The sequence below is a fragment of the Podarcis liolepis genome (assembly GCF_965112155.1).
Source record: "Podarcis liolepis genome assembly, chromosome: 1".
Lineage (NCBI taxonomy): Eukaryota > Metazoa > Chordata > Lepidosauria > Squamata > Lacertidae > Podarcis > Podarcis liolepis.
The window spans coordinates 23,371,656-23,395,336 of record NC_139554.1 but is presented as its reverse complement, the minus strand read 5'-3'; the positions used below and the strand labels follow the sequence as shown (position 1 = coordinate 23,395,336).

Below are 23,681 nucleotides of genomic sequence, written 5' to 3'. Positions count from 1 at the left end.
GAAACCAAAATGGTTGTTTAGAACTTAGGGACCCACTGACACAGAACAGACTATAGATAAAAACACCATACACATTGGCAACGATCAGAAAAGAGCCCTTAAAATTGTGTGCATCTAGTACTTAACACCTAGACACCTAGCCTATATAAAACCAAACAGTTCTCCCATGTGTTGGGGAGGATGCCCCACTATAGGGACATAGCACATGTGGTGGGAGTGTCAAAAAATAGAAAGGTTCTGGAGAAATGTATTTACAGAAATATATTTGATTACAAGTCAGACAGTCCTCATGACCCCAGAACTGGATCCTCTCAACTTGTATAGTCATTATATGTTGCGAATTAGAAACAAAGAAAACATAATTTAACCACTGCCTGAACAACTGTTGCCAGGAAATGGAAATCATTACAGTTATTAACTATGGAAAAGCTGACACAAAAATTAAAAGTAGCAAGGGTTCAAAATGAAATACAACAATTTTTATGTAGTCTGGTATGATTTTATTGGCTACACAAATAATGAAGCACGTGGTACCCATAGTTTACAGCACAGTCTGGTGTGCATTAAGTACTTCCCCCCTCACACCTTCTCTCCTCCCTGCCCTATCCTATAAATTTTAATTGTTATTGATACAAAATACCTTGTGGTCATCAATCTAAGCAATACATGTTACTATAAATCATATCATATCTGTAATAATTGTAATAATTTTGGTATATACCCTTAGACACAACTTTGTTAATATATTCAGAAATGCTTATCTGAGTGTTTATTGTTTTAATTTTATGAAATTGTTGCATATCATATGCTCTGATGTTAACAAAGGTATATCTCAATGCAACCAAAACATATTAAAGCTGAAAATGAATGAAAACTATGTTACACAAAAAAAAGAATATCAGCATAGTGCAGTTGATTGCCTTTTTGAACTATTGTCCCTCTTTGCAATATATAATAATTCCTATACATCTAAACTCCAAAAAGGGAAGTGAGCAAATGTACAGAGACGTTAGATCACTCCTTCCTTTGGTAAAGTGCTGATATATGTTTCTTCCACTTCACGAGCATGTAACTTAGTTAACAACTCTGGGTCCAGCTCAGCCTGCTCCCGGATTTTTTTTACAGTTTCTGGAGTACTCATTGCGTAGGATTCCTTGGTTTCTGTCTGTATACATCTTAGGCACTTTAAACAAGTGTCTCCTAATTTTGCAAAATACTGATAGGTACTCTCACTTGAAAAGCAGTACAATATTGGGTCTGCAACGCAATTAAAAGTAGTCAACAAAAGTGTAATGTGGTACAAGTTAAAGATGCTGGCAGCAAATTCACAGCTGTTTTCAAAGATGCTGCGTATCAGCAATAGAACATGATATGGTCCGAAGCACACCAAGAAAATGATAATTGTGCTCAACACCAGACGTATGATTTGAATCTTCTTCTTCTTCTGAGTGCCATGGCTCTTGCGGACAACTCGCAGAATGCCATAGTAGGAGAAAATGAGCAGACAAAAGGGAAATAGGAAACCAGCCGTGAAACGGTAATAATTGATGTTGTGTTCCCACGTTTTGATGGGATAATGCTCAAAGCACACCACATGGCTCTCCGAGTCCTTAGTCACTTCACCGTGCGTAAAAAGAAGGCAGGAGGTCAGAATTTCCTTGGTCCAGATGGCAATGCTCACCACCACGGCAGCCTTCACTGTCCGAAACTGATGGCAGCGAAAAGGATGCACCACAGCCAGGTAACGGTCAATTGAGATGCAGCAGAGGAAGGCGACACTGATGTAAATATTTTCATACAAGACAATGCCACAGATTTTGCATAAGAGTTCATCATAGGTCCAGTTGTCATGCTGCAAAACATACTGGAGCCAAAAGGGCAGGGAGAAGATGTAAAGCAGATCTGCTATGGTCAAATTGCAAAGGTAGATCCCCAACTCATTATTGACCTTCACCTGCAAGTAGGCATAGTACAACGAGAGACAGTTGGCTGGGAGTCCTACTACAAAGACAAGGACATATATCACAGGTGATAATGTCTGGTGTATGGTGTGATCAATGGTGCAATTCAGAGTATTATTGTCGTTTGCGATGTCCTCGGAAAAGTTATCCATCTTCTGCAAAGAGTGACCACGTAAGCCCCAGCAAGGCAGGCATAATTTTAATCGTCTGTCATTTCATTCTTTCTACATTTTCTTCATACCAGTGTCAGTATTTGTGAACACCTGCATGGGGGGAAACAAAGCACAGTAACATTCTTCTAATGAAATGCACCAACAATAATACCTTGAATATTGTTCATAAACATTTGTAATTCTACCACATTAAATACCGTATTTTTCGCACCATAACACTCACTTTTTTCCTCCTAGAAAGTAAGGGGAAATGTCTGTGCATGTTATGGAGCGAATGCCCACGGGTGGCGGGGGGATCTGCTGCAGTCGTGAGCAGAGGATCCATGGTTCCCCTTCCTTCCCTCCTCCGTGGCTCGCTTTGAAACAGCAAAGTGGGAGAAGACCCGCTGAGTGAGGAGGAGAGAGAGACAGAGAGCCTGCTTGCTTTAAAGGAGCAAAGCGGGAGAGGAGAGGAGAGGAGAGGAGCCGCTTACACTCGTGTGTAAGCGGCTCCTGTCCGGTTGGCTCCTTTAAAGCAAGCAGGCTCTCTGTCCCTCTCTCCTCCCCACTCGCTAAATAGCAGCAAAGATTTTTCAAGCAGGCTCTCTGTCTCTCTCTCTCTTCCCCACTTGCTAAATAGCAGCAAAGATTTTTCAAGCAGGCTCTCTGTCTCTCTCTCCTCCCCACTCGCTAAATAGCAGCCAAGTTTTTTCAAGCAGGCTCTCTGTCTCTCTCTCCTCCCCACTCCTCTTATAAGAGCCTTCTCCTTTTATACCCCTCTTCTGCATTATTAACAGCATCCTTCTCCACCCACCCCACGCGTGTTCCTTGTCCCTTGAGTGCTTTTCCTTCCCTCCCCACTTCAAACATGGTTACAAAGCACGGATCCACACGGATCCTCAGGATTTTTGCACTGGGTCACCCCAAATTCACAATCAGATCACATAGCATGTCCATGGCTACAGCTTGCACCAAAAATGCATGTTATAAATGTTATAATATTAAAGTTAATGTCAGAGGGGAAAAACAGAACCGATTTTATTATACAACAAAATTCCCTTCTATGAAAATCCAATACAATTTCTGCGTTTGGCGGGGCCCCTAGAGTCTGTGGATCCCTGTGTACTTTGCATCCTGGCTACCACTGATATAGAAGTCCCCTGAAGTTAGGAATAAATTCCTCTCTTTACCTTCCTGTCAAATGATTGCAGTACTGATATATTCAACTGCTGTCTTTGAACATTCAGCCAATAAAAGGCAGCTTGTAGCATCCTTAGATCTGCCTTTGTAGAAACAAACTTGGGTGCAAATGTGTTGGTTCAAAGGGATGCAAAAATACTGAACAATGTCATTTCTCTGTAGGAGGCTGCATCCATTGTTTAACACACTGGCAAGCAGGAAGATAAGCTCAGTCTTTTCAGTGTTCCAGTGTCAGGAAATGACCATTAAGAGTAAGGGAGTGTTACACAGCATCTTCATCGGAATAATATTCAAGCACAATCTAATACTAGGATACCTCCAAATCAGACTGACTTCTCTAATATTCTGCTAGCTTCATGTCACAATAATAATTCTCACTTCTGTACCATGTTCTGACTAGTGCATTTATAAACACCGGCACATTTACCCAGGAGTAAAGGTCAACTGAGCACAGTGGGGCTTGCTTCTCAGTAAACATGCATAGGATTGCTCTATAAGCCCCATAACCATTCTGTAACCTAACCATCACCCCTATTAAAGCACACTGAAAAATAAGCTACAATAGCCATGTGAAGGAGGGAAGTGGGATCATGCTTACTTAATATTATCTGCCATCACACTGTATGCAGCTCCTCAGTAACTGTTCACAGGTTGAGGGCATTCATTCTGCTAAACACATGTATGCTGTCCCTATGAATGTGAACCCTGACAAGCGTTGCTAGAGCATCAGTGCACAGCGGCGAGGAAAATGTATGCAACTCTGTTCTTCTGCTGCATTTGACTATCATTGTGTACAGTGGTACCTCGGGTTATATACGCTTCAGGTTACAGACGCTTCAGGTTACAGACTCCGCTAACCCAGGATAAGAACAGAAATCGTGCTCCGGTGGCGCGGCGGCAGCAGGAGGCCCTATTAGCTAAAGTGGTGCTTCAGGTTAAGAACAGTTTCAGGTTAAGAACGGACCTCCGGAATGAATTAAGTACTTAACCTGAGGTACCACTGTATTTTGGAAACCTGATTAGGGCAAATATTACTGGCAATTCTCAGTCATATACTACTTTTTGCTTGTGCTTTTCAGCTTCTTAATGTTCCTGCCTGATCTGAAACTGAGTCAAGTCACAATTTTCCCCGTTTCTTCAGGTGGGGAACCAAAATGGGAAAACGTTGACTTCCTAGGGTCACAACCAATCCATGGCATAAATTGTACACTTTCAAAAAATAATCCAGACCCAAATCCAACTTTTTGAACAATATTCCAAAGTGAGTCTGAGAGTAAAAAGGTAAAGGTAAAGGGACCCCTGACCATTAGGTCCAGTTGCGGATGACTCTGGGGTTGAGCCAGAAAGGTACCTATCCACCACCCATGTCCCTACTCTGAGAGTACGGTAATTAAGGGAGGCATCACCATTCCATGGCTGACTTTTGCAATTAAAATATACCACTTTATATGTACTGAGTTGAATAGGATCCAAAATGCAGCAGTCTGATCGGTCCTCAAACAATGCAGCAGTATGATTGGTCCACAGGAGTCACCCAATCCAGCTCCAGGTGGAAGTGAATCCACAACCTGATTGGCCTACAGGAGAATCCTGGAATTAGCCAATCACGTGCAGCCCATTGTGTAAATAATGTATATAAAGCAGATATTGTGGGGGAACTTCCATTCCTCCTCACCACTATGAGCTGAATAAAGAGCATGAAATCCACTCTCGACTCCGAGTATATTTCACCACTACTTCTGATCTTGCTATTCTGGACTCGGAGAGGCCTTTTCTGCAACACTATGTCATATTATAACTCAGCAAGAAGAAGCAAGCCAGCAAGTACCCAGAGCAAAAATCACAACCACTCTCCTCCTCCTCTTCTCCTGCTGCTGGTGCACTACCCAGAACACTACCTAGGCTCATGGTTTGTCTCGCTACCAGCAAATAACAAATTGCAACCAAAGTTTAGAGGGAGGCAAATCATGAACCCATAACACTAAGTCATATCAGTGCATAACCGGCAAAATAGCCATTATTTTCAATCTAGGTACCTGCATGTTTGCTCATTCTTGCTAAGCCATGGTTTGGTTAAGTGCTACATGTGAATAAGGTGAAGAAAAAGTGTATCTAAAGCATTCTCATGTTACAACTTTAGTCATGGGTATGACTTGTAGAGGTTTTCCCACCTATGGAAAGGGATGAATTGATAGTCAATAGCTATAATTTAGGTTATTCTGAGTGAGTCGTTTTTAAAGCAGTTGGACTTAGGTTAGTAGCAAAGAACCTAAGTTCCATTGGTTTCAATGGGACAGCTTTGACAAATGTTTTCTTGATTGGAATCAAAGTGTCCAGTATTGCCAGCCATGGCTTGTTCCTGGAAAGAAAAAGACCAGAGCATGTGAAGGAAAGGAGGAGCCCTCCTCTGCTTTCCCTGTTCCAGGTTCCAGTTTCCTAAAGAGAGAAAAAAATCTAAGTTTCATGGTGGCTTCCATGAATAGGAACTACATCCTTTGGCGTTGAAATTGACCCCAACATATTTCAAAATAATTACATAACTGTGTGTGTTTCATTAAACTAATCTGAAAACGATGACTTTAAACACTACTGCAATGATTAAATGAAACATAAACAAGAGGCTAATTAGTCATCCCCCCAAAATGTTATATTACTCATTACATCTACTAAGAGACTGAACTGTTTGCACTTGGAATTTCCCTTGTCTGTTCAGCTTCCTTTTCCAGGTATCATACCATTTATATGACAATTCTGACTGTGAATGGTAGGGCAGTATTTTTGCATGCAACTTCTCAGAATGTATAAAGCAGACTTGGGGTATAGCCCAACAATACCGCACTGCGACTCCATTCATATTTCCTGTTTCCAATCTTTCCCTACTGTTATGAACTGTGTTGAATGGACAGTTTGCGAATACAGCTAAAACAAAATAATGAGGATCACCAAAGAATTACATGGCAAATGAAGCAAATGGCAGTGAGGACAAAGAAGAAGAAAGTGACACAGAGAATGCAGCATATTGTATGAGTGTCTCCACCCCCCCCCCCCATGACTTACTTGCTTGCATTAAAATTGCTACTCTACAAACAAATATTGAACTTGGATAATATTTAGTGCAACTGTAGTAAAAGCTTGCTCTCCTATTGGATAGGCAGTATGTGTTCTGGTTGGCGTTGGACTTTGAAGAGTCTTCATTTTGCCATGCAAAATAGCCTTCGACCTGTCACTGTCAGATAAGATATACTGTACAAGGAGTCAGGACCAGAAATATGACATCATAGATACTATTGACTATAGTATAAATCTTCCTAATTTTTTTAGTGATTATTTTCAGACACACACACACACACACACACCCATGAGAATTAACAAATCTTTAAAATCCAAAGAAAATAAAGTTTTCTTTTAGAAAACAATAAACCCTGAACCTGAACGTTACTAGGCATAGCTTCAAAGGCTGGATGTTGTGCTCCTAACATGCAATTAAATAACCAATGCTAAACAGGAAACCAACTAAAAAGAGAACTGGGTGCATGCCAACAAGCACTGAACCACCTCAGCAAAGAGATAATCGTCAACAAGTTACCTCACATCAAATTCATTTAAGGCTAAGCAGCTTGAATAATGCACAACCAAAGGGTTGCAAAACTTCACAAACTGTGTAAGATTAGGAAGGTCTTTTTTTGTATATTGAGACAGAAAGGTAAGAGTAAGCAGCAACTAAATCCATTGCTGCAGGGTTTTTAAAAATGAATTTATCTTACATCGTGTTTGGGTCTTCATCAAAAGTTTTAACGCAAAAATCACACAAACATGTTATTCCTTCATTTCCACCTTACAACTTCTATGTATATATTTGAGTCTTTTTAAAATAAAATAAGATAGCAGCATTGCATCCCTGTCCACACCAGGGTGACAAAAACACAGTAGGAGTAAGAATGTTAGAATTGCTTCTTCTTTGGTGATCACTCGTAGCCGAGTAAGATTGTCTTCCATAAACACGCTTTTAACAATGAGTCCGTAAGTGACTGTGGAGGCCAATTTTGGATCCACACGTCCTTCCACAGTGGGGACATTGGTTTCGGGGTGGAAGTTGATCATGGTGTGGATTTGCCAAGTGTGCCTTCCTCCTAGCATGTTTCTCCCTTGCATCCTGAATTCGAGTGTCTTCAAAGCCCATGACACCTTTGGTAAAGGCTGTTCTCCAACTGGAGCGCTCACAGGCCAGTGTTTCCCAGTTGTCAGTGTTTATACTACATTTTTTTAGATTTGCCTTGAGACAGTCTTAGAACTGCAGACCACCATCAACAACTAAAAGCATATTGAAATGTTTTTGGGTGTGCAGTTTTGTTTATGGATGTTGACAGTGCAGAGCCCAGACTCTCAATCATGTTAGATCCGTTTGGTGGTGCCACTTGTGTGACCCAGCACTTCCAAGGTGCCTAAATGTGAAGGCCCCTATTTTGTTATGGTGCCATCTTGAGAAGAGCTCCTGAGGTATTCTGGAAGGATCCACTGCTGTTTTGAAGAAGAAGCTACAATACACTGGCTAATATGGGAGGTAGCTCAAGATAACCAGGAGACAGCAAAAACTGTAGAAAAAATAGCAGGGGCAATTAGAATAAGATCCATTATTTGATTATTGATGTAAACCTCCAGGATATTTTTACCTCTATCTTCAGTACATTGTATTTTGTTTTATTGCTATGGCTAGCGGCTGATGCAAATAAATATTCTTCTGATCTGATCTGCTCTGGGAGGTAGTCAAAGGAAAATTACCTGCAGAAAAGAAGACTGGTCATTAGGCAACCTGCCTACAGTCAAATGGAAATAATTTGAGTCCATTTTTATCGTGTCCTGTGAAAACGAAGTATTTAATGGGAGTTCCCTTTAGTCTGTTTCCTCCAGATCCAGATGCTATTGTGTTTAACCAAATCATTTCCTCTCAGTTCAATTCTGCACCAACAGATGTAATACTGCTGGCAATTTGTAATGTGAACCATGGATTAAGTCCAAATATAGCTAGCAAACAAAACCAGAAAAAGCTCTTTAAGTGAATGCTGCCCGCCAATTCTGCCTAAACAAACAAGACCAAGATTGCAGCTGCGTAAGAGGTATGTATTTTAGCTCTCAGTGTTTGACACAATTGTGACTGTGTTTGCTCACACAACAACTTCGGAAGAGCATGTTGCTATTTTCCCCATTTTACAGAGGAGGAACTGAAACTGTTCCAAGTGGCTTCCCCAAGGCCACACACTTAGTTTATTGGGGGAAATGGCATTTTTACCTTTGATGCTAGCTAGTCAGCTGTTGGTGGTATGAAACTGGTGTTGGGTCACAGGCAAAGAAAGACAATAAACCCTCTTAGTTCAGATGGGGCTTTATGCAATAGGAAGTGAGAGATATTAAAACAGTAATTGGGTGGGAGAAAACAGCAGTCCAGAAACCTGTTTGCAAAGTAGCTATATTAGCAGAAACATGAACTAAAAGGTTGTTTTTGTTATTTTCTAGAAGCTACTTTCTACGTCTTCCGTTTGTGCTCTTCCGTCTTTTCTTTCTTTCTTTTTTTTAAAAACCCATTCTTAATAAATATGATAACATCTGACTGTTGGGGTCTTGGGCACAGCTGTCAACTTTTTCCTTTTCTTGCGAGGAATCCTATTCGGAATAATGGAATTTCCCTTAAAAAAAGGGGGACGTTGACAGCTATGGTCTTGGGTGTATTTGTGTGAAAATTCTCAGGGTTATCCCAACCTCTCACATGCCTAGTTACTTGGTTCATGTGTGTGTGACTGGGATTTGAGAGGGAAAAGCAAGTAATTTGGACTCTGGGGAGGGACAGGTAAGCTGGATGCCATCTCTGCTTCCCCTTGTAAATATTTGCCTCTCATTGCAGGTTAGGGGAGGGAGCATGCTTCGTCTACTTGGCAGCCTACTTAGTCTTTGCCACAACTGACCCCCCTGGATTCGCAGTCATGGAAGAAATGGACCAAAAGGTTCTCTCCTCCCACCCCGCTGCTTCTATTACTGCCAGGCAGGAAAGAGGGGCGTAGTCTACCACATTGATCATCGAAGACCTCCAACACTTGGCATCTCGTTAGGTACCAGGGGCCTTCAGCACTGACACCTGCCAGCTGGCTGGGTCTGTGAGTCATCCTTTAAACATCTCAGAGCTTGAGCTGGGAGTGGCAATTATATCTCTATAGAAAGTCTGCATAATTTGGAAATATCTCTGGTTTGCTCTGTGAGTGTGTGTGTGTGTGCTGCTGGGCAGAGAGGGCTCCGTTTTGTTTTGGTTTGGTTTTTTGTTTAAATTGCTGTTATTTTTTACCTATGTCATTTTAAACTGTGATATTAATGCTGTATTCTTAGTTTTAGATTTTGATTTATGTGGAAATTGTTTCCCATTTGGTTGTATATTTTTTTGATGTGGTTTATTTATTGTTTGACTTTTGTAATTATGTAAATCTTGTTATGCTGTAAGCTGCCTTGAGCATTGTTTTTTTAACTGTGGAAAGTCGGCATACAAATAAAAAATAATGATGATGATGATGTGTGTTTGTTCTGTGGCATAAATGAAATAAGCAACAAAAGGGCTTTCAAATGCCCAGCAGTTAGAAGCAATCCTGCAACCTCCCTGCCCACATTGTTTGCCCACATAAGCTCCTCCATTCTTGTTCCCATTGCTGCTTTTAGTCACTTTTCTCTGAGGCATCGAAAGCATACGCATACTATGCCACACAACCCGGTAACTTTGCTAGAGCAGTATTTTAGAATCAAGAATGCACAAACACAAGCAATCTCCTCTGGGCTTAAGATTTAATGTCTCAAAGAGGTACAGTGCCTCCCCCAAATCAGATAAGAACATAAGATTAACATCATTAAAGAGCTTAAGAAATTCAAAAAATCTGCTTGATTTTTCATCTGGTAGGATGTGGTTCTCCCTCCTTCCCAATTATCAGCAGCTCAGTCAACCTGCACAAGCGCTACGGTAAATCATCCGAGAAAAGAGATTATGTTCATAAACAAACATCCAATGATGAAGATCATTTTCCCCTCCTGATAAAAGCCCCACATACAGAAGCCTTTCACCAAAAGGAAATTGCTCCTCAGGGTGTAACTTAGGAACATTGATGCTGTATTAAAAGTCAGTTAGACTGAAAAGGTGCTGCTGAATCCAGACGTTTTGAACACTATCACCTAAAATGAACTTTACCATCCAAATATATGTTGGGAATTAATCGTCCTTTGGCTTACCTTTCCCAGCTCTAAGGTAACTGTTCTGATACAGGTCAATCAGAATTAGATATGGTGCCCTAAATATGGACATGTCCAGACTCTCCAAGTGTCCCTATTTTCCAGAGACAGTCCCAGAATTACAGAAGTCCTGGTTTCTGATTTGATCCTGGAATGTTCCGCTTTTCCTTAGAACGTCCCCTTATTTTCATCAGAGAAATGTTGGAAGGGACATCTCTATTTTCATTGGAGAATGTTGGAGGGTATGGTGTTATGCAACCCCCAAGCCAAGGAGATAAATAACTATACAGCCTTTGTAAGACATCTGAAGGCAGTCCTGTTTAGGGAAGTTTTTTTTTTAATATTTAATGTTTTATTATGTTTTTGTATGTTGGAAGCCGCCCATTGGACAACCCCCAGGTTCTAGCACTGTGAGAGGGGAAAAACATCTCTCAATCCACTTTCTCTACACCATGCTTAATTTTGTACATCTCTGTGTTACACTCCTGCTCATCTTTCCCCCCTTCTTTCTAAAAGGCATTTGATTATCTGGCCTCTCATAAGAAGCAGGACCTGTTCTCCAACAGCACAGTCTGTACACCTTGCAGCAACCTCTTTTAATACAGCTAACCACTTTCCAGAGCCACACTGGGGACAGAGGACTTTGGAAGACTGTCATTGCGTTGCCCTCGATAGGACAAGGCGCAGACAGCAGCCACGCTTTGAGTTGCTGGACAGCAACAAAATGTCCCAGAGTTCTATTACATTTTTAATGAGATATTTAGGTATGCTTCTGACACAAGCATGCTTGTGCCGGCCTTGTGTCACCCGACGTTTGTTCCTTAAAAGAACAAACGTAGATGACTAATTATTTTCCTGACTGGTCCTAGCCTGTCTGATTCACCTTTAAGGGTCTGTTGCAAAATGGCAGTTAGCAAAGCTCAGATGAAGGGCAGCAGGAAACCTAAAAGTACATCACAACACCCACAACAGACATACAGAACTATTGGAGGCAGCATTTCCAGAGAAGAGCAAATTCAGATATAAAAGGCTACTGAAACAGTTGACTGGGCTTCCATTCATAACAACTGCTAAATAGCCGAAGAGTTACATGAAAGTACACAGAATGGTGGGCATGGTTTGTTTTGAATAGAATAAGGGGGTAAAAATGAAAATACTGCGAGGAAGGGAAATCATAGGGTGACCAACTTTCATTTCATATCAACAGGTAATTTATCCTCATTCTGTGCTCCTCAGTTTGAGTTGAGTTGGATCATGCATCATGTCTGTATTATCAGGATGTGACCCTTTAATCTTCAGTCTCAACTTGAAAGCTGTCACTACCCTGACTACTTCTGTCAATAGAGGCATATGATGTACCAGCTGTGACCTCACCTGGACTGCGCTAGGTTTGCTGGAGCTTTTGATGAGAGATTTTGTCCAAAGCTTTTTGGAAGTCTAAGTACACAATGTCAGCTACTACAGGGATGGGGGAACCTTTGGTCCTCTAGAAGTTGCTGGGCCACAACTCCCTTAATCCCTGACCACTGGCCATGCAGAGTCCAACAACATCTGGAAGGGCACAGGTTTCTCATTACTGGTCTATCAGATCACCCCTCTCTCCACATGGTTATTGACACAGTCCAAGAACTCTGAAAGGCTGGCAAGGCAGAACCTACCTTCGCGGAAGCCATGTTGATTCTTCTTCAGTAAGACTTGCACATTTAATAATTTACTATAAATTCTGGAAAGCTGCTTGTCTGTTTTTTATGCATTCAGACACCTCTTAAGAGATCGTAACCAAATTTTGCATGATGGTTCCTGAGATTAAGCGTTGATTTTAACTGCTGGTTTCAAACTGCACTGACGTTTTGATTTCTTAGAATTTCTGAGCAATACTAGGTATGAGGGTGCTGGGTTTATATGTAATAATGTTTTCCACCATTTTTTTCTATAATTAAGGCAACTGGCCTATAATTCCCTGCATTGCCCTCCTAGACCCATGTTAAAAATTGGCAATTTTGTGTGTGTTTCTTAATAGTTCTGAAGAAAATAGGTCCTGCTTTGACCCTTCATGCCAAGTTCCACTGACTAAAATTTATTTTTCTTTGCCACTATTACGGATAAAGGAACCTGCACTTCCATCACGTACAGTAACCTAAAGTAAAAAACAACAACCCAGAGAGATGGTATTTTTGGGGGGGGGGGGTTGTTTAATGGTTCCAGTGTTGCAGTTTGAAATAAGGATAGGTTTTGGATCGGAAAAGGTTGATGTCTGCTGCTCATAAAAACATTCACATTTGTATTCTAACGTTGCAACATATTTTTAGTCACTAATTGGAGATGTGTCTGGTCAATTGAAAGGATGTGTCTGGGATTGTGTTGAGAAAGCTAAGCTGCGGCAGTACATAGCCAATAATGGAAATCTAGGCCTGCATTGTAACTCCCATTCTTGGCTGTATAGGTTCTCACAAGAGATAACTGACTCCATCTATGTACAGACCCAGAGCTCTAGCCATCTTGAGGACACTTTTTTCTGAACTTGCCATTCCTCCTAGCTGGGCTGGATTTAGGCGTAGGCAGCCTAGTGCTGGCCTTGGGGTTCCTATCACAGATTATCTACTCAACAGTCCATTCAACAGCTGAAACCCGTAATGCAAATAGTTCATCTTGACTTGTATGTGGCCAGCACGGCATTCTTTTTGAAACGGTTCTGATTCTGATTTAATGGGGAATAGTGCAACACTGATTGCAATCATATTCATAGGTGTTCAAATTTATTGTCTTAGATGAAAGCGTAAAACCATGCCCACAAATTGTGCAAAGATAATGAAACGGGCTCAGGATGCAATTTTTAAAAATCAAGTTATTCAAAAAGTGATCAGACTGAGGAGGACCAAAGACATGCCTGCTTGGTGTACCATTTGATCCAAGGGTGGTCTAACACTATGGCAGTAGTATTTCTCCTCCAGGCATTTTTAGGTAGGACTCTGCACCAGATATCTGGCTCAAGCTCTCTGTGGTTGGAGGGGAAAGAGAGTACTTGGCTGGTCAGTTTGGCCCATCAAAACTAGTATCTTTAAATTTATTTTAATTTAATGTATTTTTTTAAATGCTTAAACTGTTCCAGTATTCATAAGAAGAACAAAATTCCTCAGTACAGCCCATGGGACCTTCCCTATCTATTGCCTCTAATTCAGCAGACAATATAAAATTTCAGATTTTATACATAAAAGCACTTTTGTGTAGCAGAATCATAGAATCTTAGAGTTGGAAGGGAGCCAAAGGGTCCGACTTCCTGAAATGCAGGAATCTCAGCTAATAAATCCATGACAGATGGACTTCCAACCTCTGGCTAAAAACCTTCAAGGAAGGAGAGTCCACCACCTCTCGAGGAAGTCTGTTCCACTGCTGAACAGCTCTTACAGTCAGAAAGTTTTTCCGAATGTTTAGTCAGAATCTCCTTTCTTGCAACTTGAAGCCATTGGTTTGAGTCCTACCCTCCAGAGCAGAAGAAAATCCTCCTCCATGTGACAGCCCTTCAGATATTTGAAGATGGCCATCAAGAAGGCCTTTTTTTTAAGGATACGAATACCACACCTTTCCACAAGGTGACTTAATACCAAAACAATACAGTTTTAAAAATGCAGCACACCCAACAATACTGCAAAACCCATTAGCAGTAGTCACTACAGTAAGAATCAGCTAGGGAATATGCACAGCTGATAGTCTTTTATTCCAAAATCCCTCTGCAGCAGCAGAGTTTTAACCTGATGTCTCACCCGCACTAATGAAGAAGCTAATAGCCCTTACGGCTTCTGTACAACAGCCAGAAGGGTCCTCAGACTCTTAGTAAATACAGACACTGCTACTTACGGATGGAACTCAACTGTTTATTTTAATAAAAAAACACAACTGAGGCCTAGAGACTCTAACACGAGTCACCTACCTTATCAAATACATTAATATCCAAACTGCCACCAGGAGCTCTTCCCATGCTGCTCCTAGAAAGCAAATATTGCCTCCTGAGGTGACAAAACTCTTCACTTAACTCCTGTATGAAACGATTGCGCATTGGGGCGATGTAGTGGCAAGAACAGTGGACATTGTGATGCTGGACTTGTCCTCCATTTATTGAAACAGGAGCAGGAGCAGGCCCCTGCTTGTAAAGTTGTATGCAGAGAGGACTCCCTACAAACGATTGAGACCCCAGCAGATAAAGGGTTCCCAATTACACACAACGGCCTGGGTTCTCAAATGTTTTTAGACTCCAGTTTCCTTTGTCTCTGACTGTTGCCCTTGCAGGCTGAGGAAGATGGAGGTTTGCAATCCAAGACTATCTGAAGACTGAAGGTTGAGGAAAGCTGGCGCAGAGCTGGGGAACCTGTGACTCTCTGTTGTTGGATTGTGGGGCCCATCATCCCTGACCATCATCCATGCCGATGGGAATTGGGGTCCCAGAGAACCCTCTGTACATACAGCTGTGCACCCGGGGCTCCCCTACACGCATGTATGTAAGTCATGGAAGGAGTCTGTCACCAATGCTGCTTCTTCCCCTGCCCCCCCACCCCAAAGTGAGCTCATTTAACCTGACATACGTGCATCTACATACATCCTGCTGCAAACACATTTACTTGAGAGGCCACATTTTACTGTTGCCTGGTCCCCACAGTATACCTAAGTGTGGCAAAAATAGAAGGGCAAAAAATCTTCTCACGCAATTAGGCCCACGGGCTGTTTGCACAATATTTCTGACACGCAATTATTTTTTCCTTGAGGAAATGTGTCACATCTGGAACAGCCCTTGGACGGGAGCTAAAGGAGAGAGAAACAATAGTAATTTTGAACCGGGGAGACAACAGGCAAAAGCTTATAGTATTGAGCTGGCCAAGGTCTATTCTCAGCTTGATGGAACAAAGGGCAAATAAATAAACGCCTCCAAGTCTCTCATTGAGGGTGTTGTGGTGGAAATTGGACTGAAAGAGGACTCTGACTGGAAAGGGGAAAGAGGTTTTGGTAAGCTGTGTGGGGAAGGGTGTTTCCCATGCAGTGAAATCCCACAAATATGGCTCAGAGACTTGAGCACATATTGGGCCAGACATGGCAATGCTGAAGGCGACAAAGCATGAGTTTAAAATGAGCAGCAAATAAAAATTGTGCTGCTGCTCGAAATAGAGAAACCAACACCCAATCTCAAGGTTTCTCGGGATTAACTTGTGGCCAAAAAATTAAAAATGGCTTCTTTGGTGATGAGTCTATGTGTTTTGAGATATGGCACCAGCTCCATAGACCAATAATATTATGCTGGATGGAAGGAATGACTGAAGTCAGGGCTATAATTGCTGCCTTAGGCAAAAATTAATTTTGCTGCCCCTGCTCTTGTTTATTTGAGGGGAGCGGTTTCTTCAAGGTTTCCCCAGTTACAGCTCTCTTTCCATACTCCTTAAGTGACCGACAGTGGGAAGAATGGTGGTGGAATTGGGAACTGACACCTTGGGGAGTAAGGCACACCAGTTCACAGGCCCAGACAGCTATCCCAAAAGTCAGGGATGGGGCGTTGTGCATATTTCTCAGTTCCTGATTTTTCAAAGCAGTTTGGCACCCCTGTCTGCCGTAAAGTTAAGGAATCTGTCTGGTCTGTGTTTTATGTGTTCCAGTTCACTAGAATTCTAGTCCTGGTTTTACAGAAAGCTGGGGAGCTCTAGAGACAAGACCTGGGAGCAGATGAAAAACTATATTTCTGTAAGGCTTTTCGCATGCCTAATGTTTTAGAGCCTATTTCCAATAAAGCGGTTTAGTCACTATCCTGGAGTTAGTTAGCAAACTTGTCTTTTCCTCAGGATATAAAACAGCAGGTAACATTGATAGCAAGTGCTCTTTTGAAGTTCGTACATACATTCATCTTCTAAATGAGTTTTTTTACAATACAATCCTATGCATATCTACTTGTAAATAAGTCCCACTGAGCCATATCCCAGGTAAATTAACATGCTACAACCAGATCAAGATAAGAAAACCAGTTACATCTTTTCTTACAAGCTATTTAAGTACTTTATTCATCCTCACCGAATGTCACAAACCAGCTTGGTTATTTCAGAGAACTCTTAACCACAGCCACTTCTTTCCTTTAAAATGTCAGGAACAGCTATTTAGATGCTCCGCTTCCCCAACCCTTAAAAAAAGTTTTCAGATATAAGAGCATTAAAGCACAATCCTACACGTCTATCCAGAAGGATGTTCCAATAGTTTCCAGCGTGGCTTACTCCCAGGTAAGTGTGCACAGGCTTAATAAATTGACAAGAACAAGGTATACTGCCTAGGTTTCCTGCTGACCCATTTTCATAGCTACTTATTAACATAGAGAGAGGCAAGGCTCACCTGTAGGAAAGGACCCTCTTGTCAGGGGGAGTTGTGAAAGTTCACTGCCTGAGCAGCAGCAGGGAGCTTCTGTCTCTCTTGCTTGGACTGCAGCTCTTGTCTGACTCACCTCTTCCCAGCTCAGAGCTAAGCTGTCAGTGAGACTGAAACGGAGGAGGAGGAGCAGCTTAGCTGCTGCTCTTGTCATTGAGATTTTTGGTGTCTTCTTTTGGTGTAGTTTTTTTATATAAAAAAATTCATTTTATAATGTACCGTATATAAAGCAGAGGCAACAATAATTATCCGTTCTTGTCATTATGGAGAGCACAAGAGGAGCTCTCACGGGATCAGACTGAAGGCCCATGGAGTTCAGGTTCCTGTTTCTCACAGGGGCCAACGTGCCCCTGGGAAGCCTGCAGGCGAGACCTTTCTCGCTGTTCCTCCCTGGCATTTGGTCGACAGGGGCAGGCTGCCTCTGAAGCTGAAGCTCTAACCAAGGACACAACTGACATGTGTGGGGAGACCATATCCCCCATTAATGTGCCTAATCTTTTTACACATCTTCCATAAATTGTGTGTTATGTGAGGAAATGCTTCCGATTTAATGGCACAGAGTTCCAGTTTTCTCGGAGGGGGGCAGAAGTTATCTACATTCACTGTTCTCTACAGCATGGGTGCAACTTTATAGGCGTTTCACTGGGTATTAGTGTTCTTTTTTCTTAATCATAGTTATTAAAAGCCCAAATCCTGCCCCCTTTACATTTCTACCCTTCCTTTCTTCTGTTATGACCTGAGGGATAGCTTAGTGGGTAGGGCGTCTGACTCTTCAGCTCAGGGTTGTGGGTTCAAGCCCAACATTGGGTGAAATATTCCTGCATTGCAGGGGGCTGGACTAGATTATTTTTATGGTCCCTTCCAACTCTCCAAATCATTCTATGACACCTAACATGTGGTTCCCACAGAGTCATTCACCTATCCAGACACAGAGCTGCTTAGCTTCAGAAAGCTACTGGCCTCATATACCTCCAGCTCATACCCCAGGATCAAATGTGTTAAGTTTCCCCACAGCAGGGACTTCTATCCCCTTCAGAATTTTAGTTATGATTTGTACACATTTTGTAATTCTGCAATATCTCTTTTGCATCCCAGTCATTTATTTAAAATATTTATATCATCACCTTTAAATAACATGGGAATATTGTTTTGCCTTTTTTATTCACAGACAGTACACACAGACCTTAATTTAATAACCAGAAAGCTTGCCAACTGCTGTTTCTATTGATAAGGTTGTTAATACAATCAAGGGGGAAAACAGTTGTACGACGGCACACAAAAAAAATGGCAGGGAGAGAAAAGGAAAAAGCTTCATCTAAAACATGCAACAATTTCCAGGGAGAAAAATGTGGCTATTAAAATACTGACTTCTTATCAATATTTGCTTCAGACCACAAAATTGGCCCCCATTTAGCAATATATTTTAAATTCACAGATTACGATTTTCTTCACCTTAAACCCATCTTACTTGTAAGGCCAAGAGGATGGATGGATTGCTCCTGGCTCCTCCCGCTTTGCTGGACAGTTGGAGAGACTTGTAGTGGGTGGGATCGGGAGTGGGGAGGGAGCTTATAATATCCCCAGACCTATGCAATGTGTCAGAGGAGTAGAAAGAGGTCCTAATGTTATGACTAATAGCTTATAATTTGTGTATTACTATGTGTAAACTGCTGGGTTCCCTCCACAAACGTTGCAGTTCTCCTGATGCAACACACTTCCCCATCTTTCCTTCCACATGCAGCTCCTGAAAATCTGCACCAGGGGGTTGGGAAAACCTCCAGAGCAGATGCCCACTTGCCCAACTTTGGAGAAGGACCATTATAATATAAGACATTCCCCCATTAAATTGCTGTCTCCTCTCCTCGTCTGTGCTGAAATGGTATTTTGGAACATGAAATATGGATTCTTTGCTTGCAGTTCTTTGTATGTCTGATATTCCAATGTATTGAGCAACTTTATGACTAATAGCTTATAATTTGTGAGTTTTTAATCTAGTTCAGTCCCCTACCACATCCGCTCCTCCCTGTCTGTCCACTTTGGCTGACCCTCCTTCTTCTACTCATAAGTTGCCATGAGAGTAGAGCTGTGTTTATGGGAGGGACGTTTGTGTGCGCAGAGGAGTTGGATTGGGTTCCTATTGATGGCTAATAGTTGATTAGTTCAACAATAAGACAATGCAACCAGCAATAGGAAGGCTTACGAGATGCTACAGCCGTGAAATTCACTGGGTAGCCTTGTTTAAGTTACTAGGCGATATCCACCGTTAGTAAGACTCAGAGTAGAGCCACTGTAATGAACTGAAGTCCACAATGATTTCAATGGGTTTGAGTATTTCTAACAGCTTCACAAGTGCCTGACTCTTAGCAGCTGAGTGGAGCATTTTATATCAAAGTCAGGCACAGTTAATTAACTGTGAACATCCCCATTAATAAGTACAACTCCGTTTCTTCCATTCCATTCCTTCCCTTCTCTTTGATATAAGAGGAATCCTGCAGCAGACCTGTGGACAGAGCCCACCCAGAGAATTGTACAGAACCCTGCAGATAGACTAGTTAAGTTAATAACAGCTGTGGAAAGGCTGAATTATGTAAACAAGCTTCAAGAGACAAAAAATAAAGCCAAAAGATTAAGAGATAATTCACAAAAATTTAGTACCTGTCAAAGAACAGGTCTAATGCATGTATGGGAACCTTTTATTAAAAGTACTATGAATTTATTATTAAAACTGTATTTGAGAATTATACCCTAGAGAAGAAGTTGGAGGACCCTGTCTGGAGGCAAATGTGGGAAGCCTTTCTATAAATATTAATATGAGGGAATGAAAATTACAACTTGTCAACCATCACCTTTCTCCCCTTTTTTTCTTTTTGGAATGGCTGTTAATGCAATCCTCCGGAGAGACATTGACAGAAATGTGTATTTTAAAAAAAGCTTTATTATAAACAATCTCACTCTTCTTACAATATGATCCGCTACACACTAGTCACCGGTTATGTGCAATTGTTACAGATTTGTGTGTTCTCTCACTATAGTAAATCACAAATCAGGAGAACTTTTACAATTCTGTTGTAAGGTAATCTGTCACACACAGAAAGGGAGGGGAAGCATCTTTACAAGAAAAAACAGCAGAAACACACAAAACACTCAAGATATACATAAGCACTCAATGAAGCTCCCGAAATGTAAAAGTCTTTCAGCTGGGCATAAATATGATTTAATAAAAAAGCATTTATTTCATGTGCATAGAAATGTGTTTTGGTTTCTACACAGTTCCAGTTAACAGTGTTAGAATCTGGGCCTGAAAATATCAACTACTTAAAATGACTGGCTCCGGTGGAAAAAATAGCCTGAAGATTGCAGCAGTCATAAAGTCATCGAAAGAATCTGCTACGTATCATTTATGATACAAGCAACTGTACACATTAGGAGGAAAGCAGAATTGCAGTATCTGTTCATTTCCCCGTGGCTCCCAGCAGAGCCACGCAGAAATATAACATTTGCAGTAGTGAACACATCAGTCTAGTGCATGGAGTCACTGTTACCCCACAAGAACAGTGCGTCCGTTCCAGTGTTTTTCATAAAACGTTAGCCATATATATAAAAAAGGCAGCACCTCCACTGCACCACAATGCAGGTGCAGTAAAAACAACAACACACAACCCCAGGACATTGAACAGGCCTCCTAATGTACTGTGACAGCCATCAGAGGGAAGGGTTGAGACAGAGACCTCTACGTTTTAGTCACCTCGTTTTTAAAACAGCAGCTGCTCCAACCCAGACCAAATAAGAGACTTAACAGCTTAGTAAAAATTGCCTGCCATTTTAAAATAGGAGGGAGGTGCCTGTTTTATCGGGCGATGTTTTATTAAGGCTTGAACTCAGTAGGCAAAGACACACAAATATGCAGTTTTCCAATTAATTAAGAGCAACAGGGCCAGCAGGAGAGTTAAAGGGAAGCAACACTGCAAGCACTCTGTGCTTCCAGGAGTTCAGCTTAATTTCTGGGTTTGAGGGAGAGCAGGAAGAAATAGAGACACTTGATCTGTCCACATAGTCATCTAGGCACAAGAGCAGCAGCTGCATTTGGCAATTCAATCTTTCACCTCGAGGGTACACCAATGCATTTCGTTCCATTACACTCGCTTTCCCCAACCCAGTGCCCTCCAGATTATTTTGGATTACAAATCCCATCATCCCTGGCCACTGAGGCTGGCAAGGAATGATGGGAGCCGGTAGTCCAAAACACCTGGAAGGCGTCAGGCCAAGCAAGGCTGTACGGTAGCATCTAAAAGAGAGTTAAGACATCTGGCAGGTGGCTCTGAATTTAGAGACACCATCACTCCTGACGCCACCAAATTTTCAGTAGTGAAGCACATATTGTACATCTCTTTTGGGGGGTGAGGGGAGGAAGGTAAGGGCATCACACACAGCCATATTCATACCAAACAGTCTGCTGATCAGCATGAGAATCTGGTGATGATGGAGGGTTCTTGGAGCTGCCCCCTCTGTTTGCTTCTTCAGTGCCTCCTGCTGGAATTTTATTTTCTGGGGATCGACCTTTGGTAAGAGAGGCCTCACTCGGGCTCGGCCCCTGGGGGCTGCTCCCTTCCGTGCTGCCAGAGACAACTCTGACAGGAGTCACTGTGGCCACCTCCCCAGACCGCAGCACCGGCTTGGATTTGATCTTAGAAACAGCAAATTGTGGAGGGGAGCAGTGCTGCTCCAAACCTGGCTTGGCTTGCTCCTGTGGCTGAGAGTTCAGGTCATCCTTGGAAGTGGTTGGGGAGGAAGAAAACGGGGGGAACAAGAGTGACTTCTCATCTTTTGGAGGCGCAAGAGAGAGCCGCCTGACATCAAGCTGCCGACAGCGAGAATTAACGCTCTGCAGAGAACCCGCCACCTTTGCAGACTGCGGCCTCTCTCTCAGCAAGACCTGGGAGCCTCCCGCTACAGGAAGTGGAGAGGTCTGGATATCTGAGTCCTTGCCCAGCTGGAGATCGGCAGTCACAGGCTTTGGAAGGCTGTCATAGCGTCTGTATGCCTCTGGACCAGTGGCTCTGAGGAGGTCTGCGGAAGCCAAGCTAAATGCACGGTTCAACGATGTGCTCTGCTTGCTCATGTTACTGCCCTGCTGAGAAGACTGTGCCACCTGCCTCGAACCCCTCTGAGATGCAGGAGGGAGCTTGCAGGAATTGTTGGAGTTTGCTGCAAACTCAGATTCTGTTGGACGAAGGTTTGGTTTGACATAGTGGCCTGGCTTGGCTAGCCTTCCGTCTTCATTAGCACCAGACATCTTTACGGTTGGTGTGACGTAGATGGTGGGCATCTTGGCTGCCTCCTTCCTATTTGCCTGAGAAAGTTGACTTCCAATAGATGGAGGCTCATTTGCTTTTCTGAAATAGTCACTCAGGAAGTCGTCTCTGCTGGATGCGTCCTGAGAAAACAAAGAAACTGAATGAACATGCAGCTAATAAAATCACTATCTGAATATGGATACACAAAGATGCCACCCGATTTCTATGCTTTGATTAACGGATGGATAAACTTAAACCTTCTGAGGATCACCAAGCGTCTTCACCCCAGCACGCCCCTTTCATGATTGCCAGGGTGGGTGGGTGTGGCGGGTTGTTGGCCTGGCCAGGTGAGGGGGCACATGACAGGGCCCCCCCCCCAATATTGGGCACAACTCGGTGCCTTTGCTGCTGCAGAAGATCAGGCTTCTAATACATTTCCAGATATGGATATATGCATACGGCTTGTAGGCTTTACAGATACAGATACATACAAGTAGAAAGCAATCTTGTTGCTCCAGCAATTCAAGACGTAACACAGACTCAAACTCAGTGGCAGAATCACTGACTGACGAATGCGCTGACATGCCTTAATCACTTATAAAGATGCCACTGGGCCGTTGCCATAGCAACTGGCTTGGCTGACCTTGCACCTGTTGGCTCATCTCATACATGAGGTGAAAGAAATTCACCCCTTCGTCAGCTCCTCCAACACTAGCTTACTGTGTACACGTCAATGTATTCATTTCATTGAATAAACCACAACCAGTCAATCACTGAATAAATCATTTCAAATCATAAATGGAGTTCTGGGTGCTTACATTAAGTGGCGTTGATCTGTGGCTTTCTTTCAGGAATTCTTCCAAAGTCACCAACTCGCTGCCTGGAGAAGCAGGCCGATGCCTAGCAGACTGTGCATGGGCTGGGTTACTTTTCTGAGATATATCATATGAAAACGCAGAGTTCCTGGTAAGGGAGGCATTGTGCTTAGTGTTTGAGCCCCCAGGAGCAGAAGAGGTAGGACAAAAAAGGCCGTCTCTAGGTGAGCCAGGTGTGTCTTTAGTCAGCACCGTGTCTTCACTACTGAGACTCTCTGATCTGCCATGAATACGATCAAAAGAACCTGTGCCAGGAGATTAAGACATATCAAAGTTACCATCTTGTTTCCCTTTCACTCTGTGAAGAAGCTTTCTTTGAGCACCACCCAAATATGAAGGACCCCTGGGCAGTTAAATCCAGTCAAATGCGACTATGGGGTTGCAGTGCGCATCTTGCTTTCAGCAGAGGAAGCCGGTGTTTGTCCACAGACAGCTTTCCAGGTCATGTGGCCAGCATGACTAAACTGCTTTTGGCACAACAGGACACCATGACAGAAGCCAGCGCACACGGAAATGCTGTTTACCTTCCCACCACAGCACTACCTATTTATC

General features: G+C 42.5%; 2 protein-coding genes across 4 annotated transcripts in view; both read right to left on the bottom strand.

Annotated features, from left to right (window-relative positions):
- Window positions 1-477: 477 nt before the first annotated feature.
- Window positions 478-17,217, bottom strand: GPR68 (G protein-coupled receptor 68). The gene is made up of 2 exons (XM_083503264.1): window positions 16,928-17,217; window positions 478-2,224 (listed from the first exon to the last, which is right to left on the bottom strand). The coding sequence occupies exon 2, from the start codon at window positions 2,111-2,113 to the stop codon at window positions 1,010-1,012; it is 1,104 nt and encodes a 367-aa protein (XP_083359390.1). The 5' UTR covers window positions 2,114-2,224; window positions 16,928-17,217; the 3' UTR covers window positions 478-1,009.
- Window positions 17,218-19,875: 2,658 nt separating this feature from the next.
- CCDC88C (coiled-coil domain containing 88C) overlaps window positions 19,876-23,681 on the bottom strand; it is a 103,819-nt gene continuing 100,013 nt past the window's right edge. For all 3 annotated transcript variants that reach the window (XM_083500632.1, XM_083500631.1, XM_083500633.1), the window contains 2 exons: window positions 23,073-23,374; window positions 19,876-22,394 (listed from right to left, as the gene is read on the bottom strand). In XM_083500632.1, coding sequence (XP_083356758.1) covers window positions 21,381-22,394; window positions 23,073-23,374 — 1,316 coding nt within the window. In that variant the 3' untranslated portion in view covers window positions 19,876-21,380. The remainder of the gene's footprint in view (window positions 22,395-23,072; window positions 23,375-23,681) is intronic.

Bases quoted from the DNA above. Each gene is read 5' to 3' on its own strand.
- GPR68 (XM_083503264.1), bottom strand. From the start codon at position 2,113: ATGGATAACTTTTCCGAGGACATCGCAAACGACAATAATACTCTGAAT.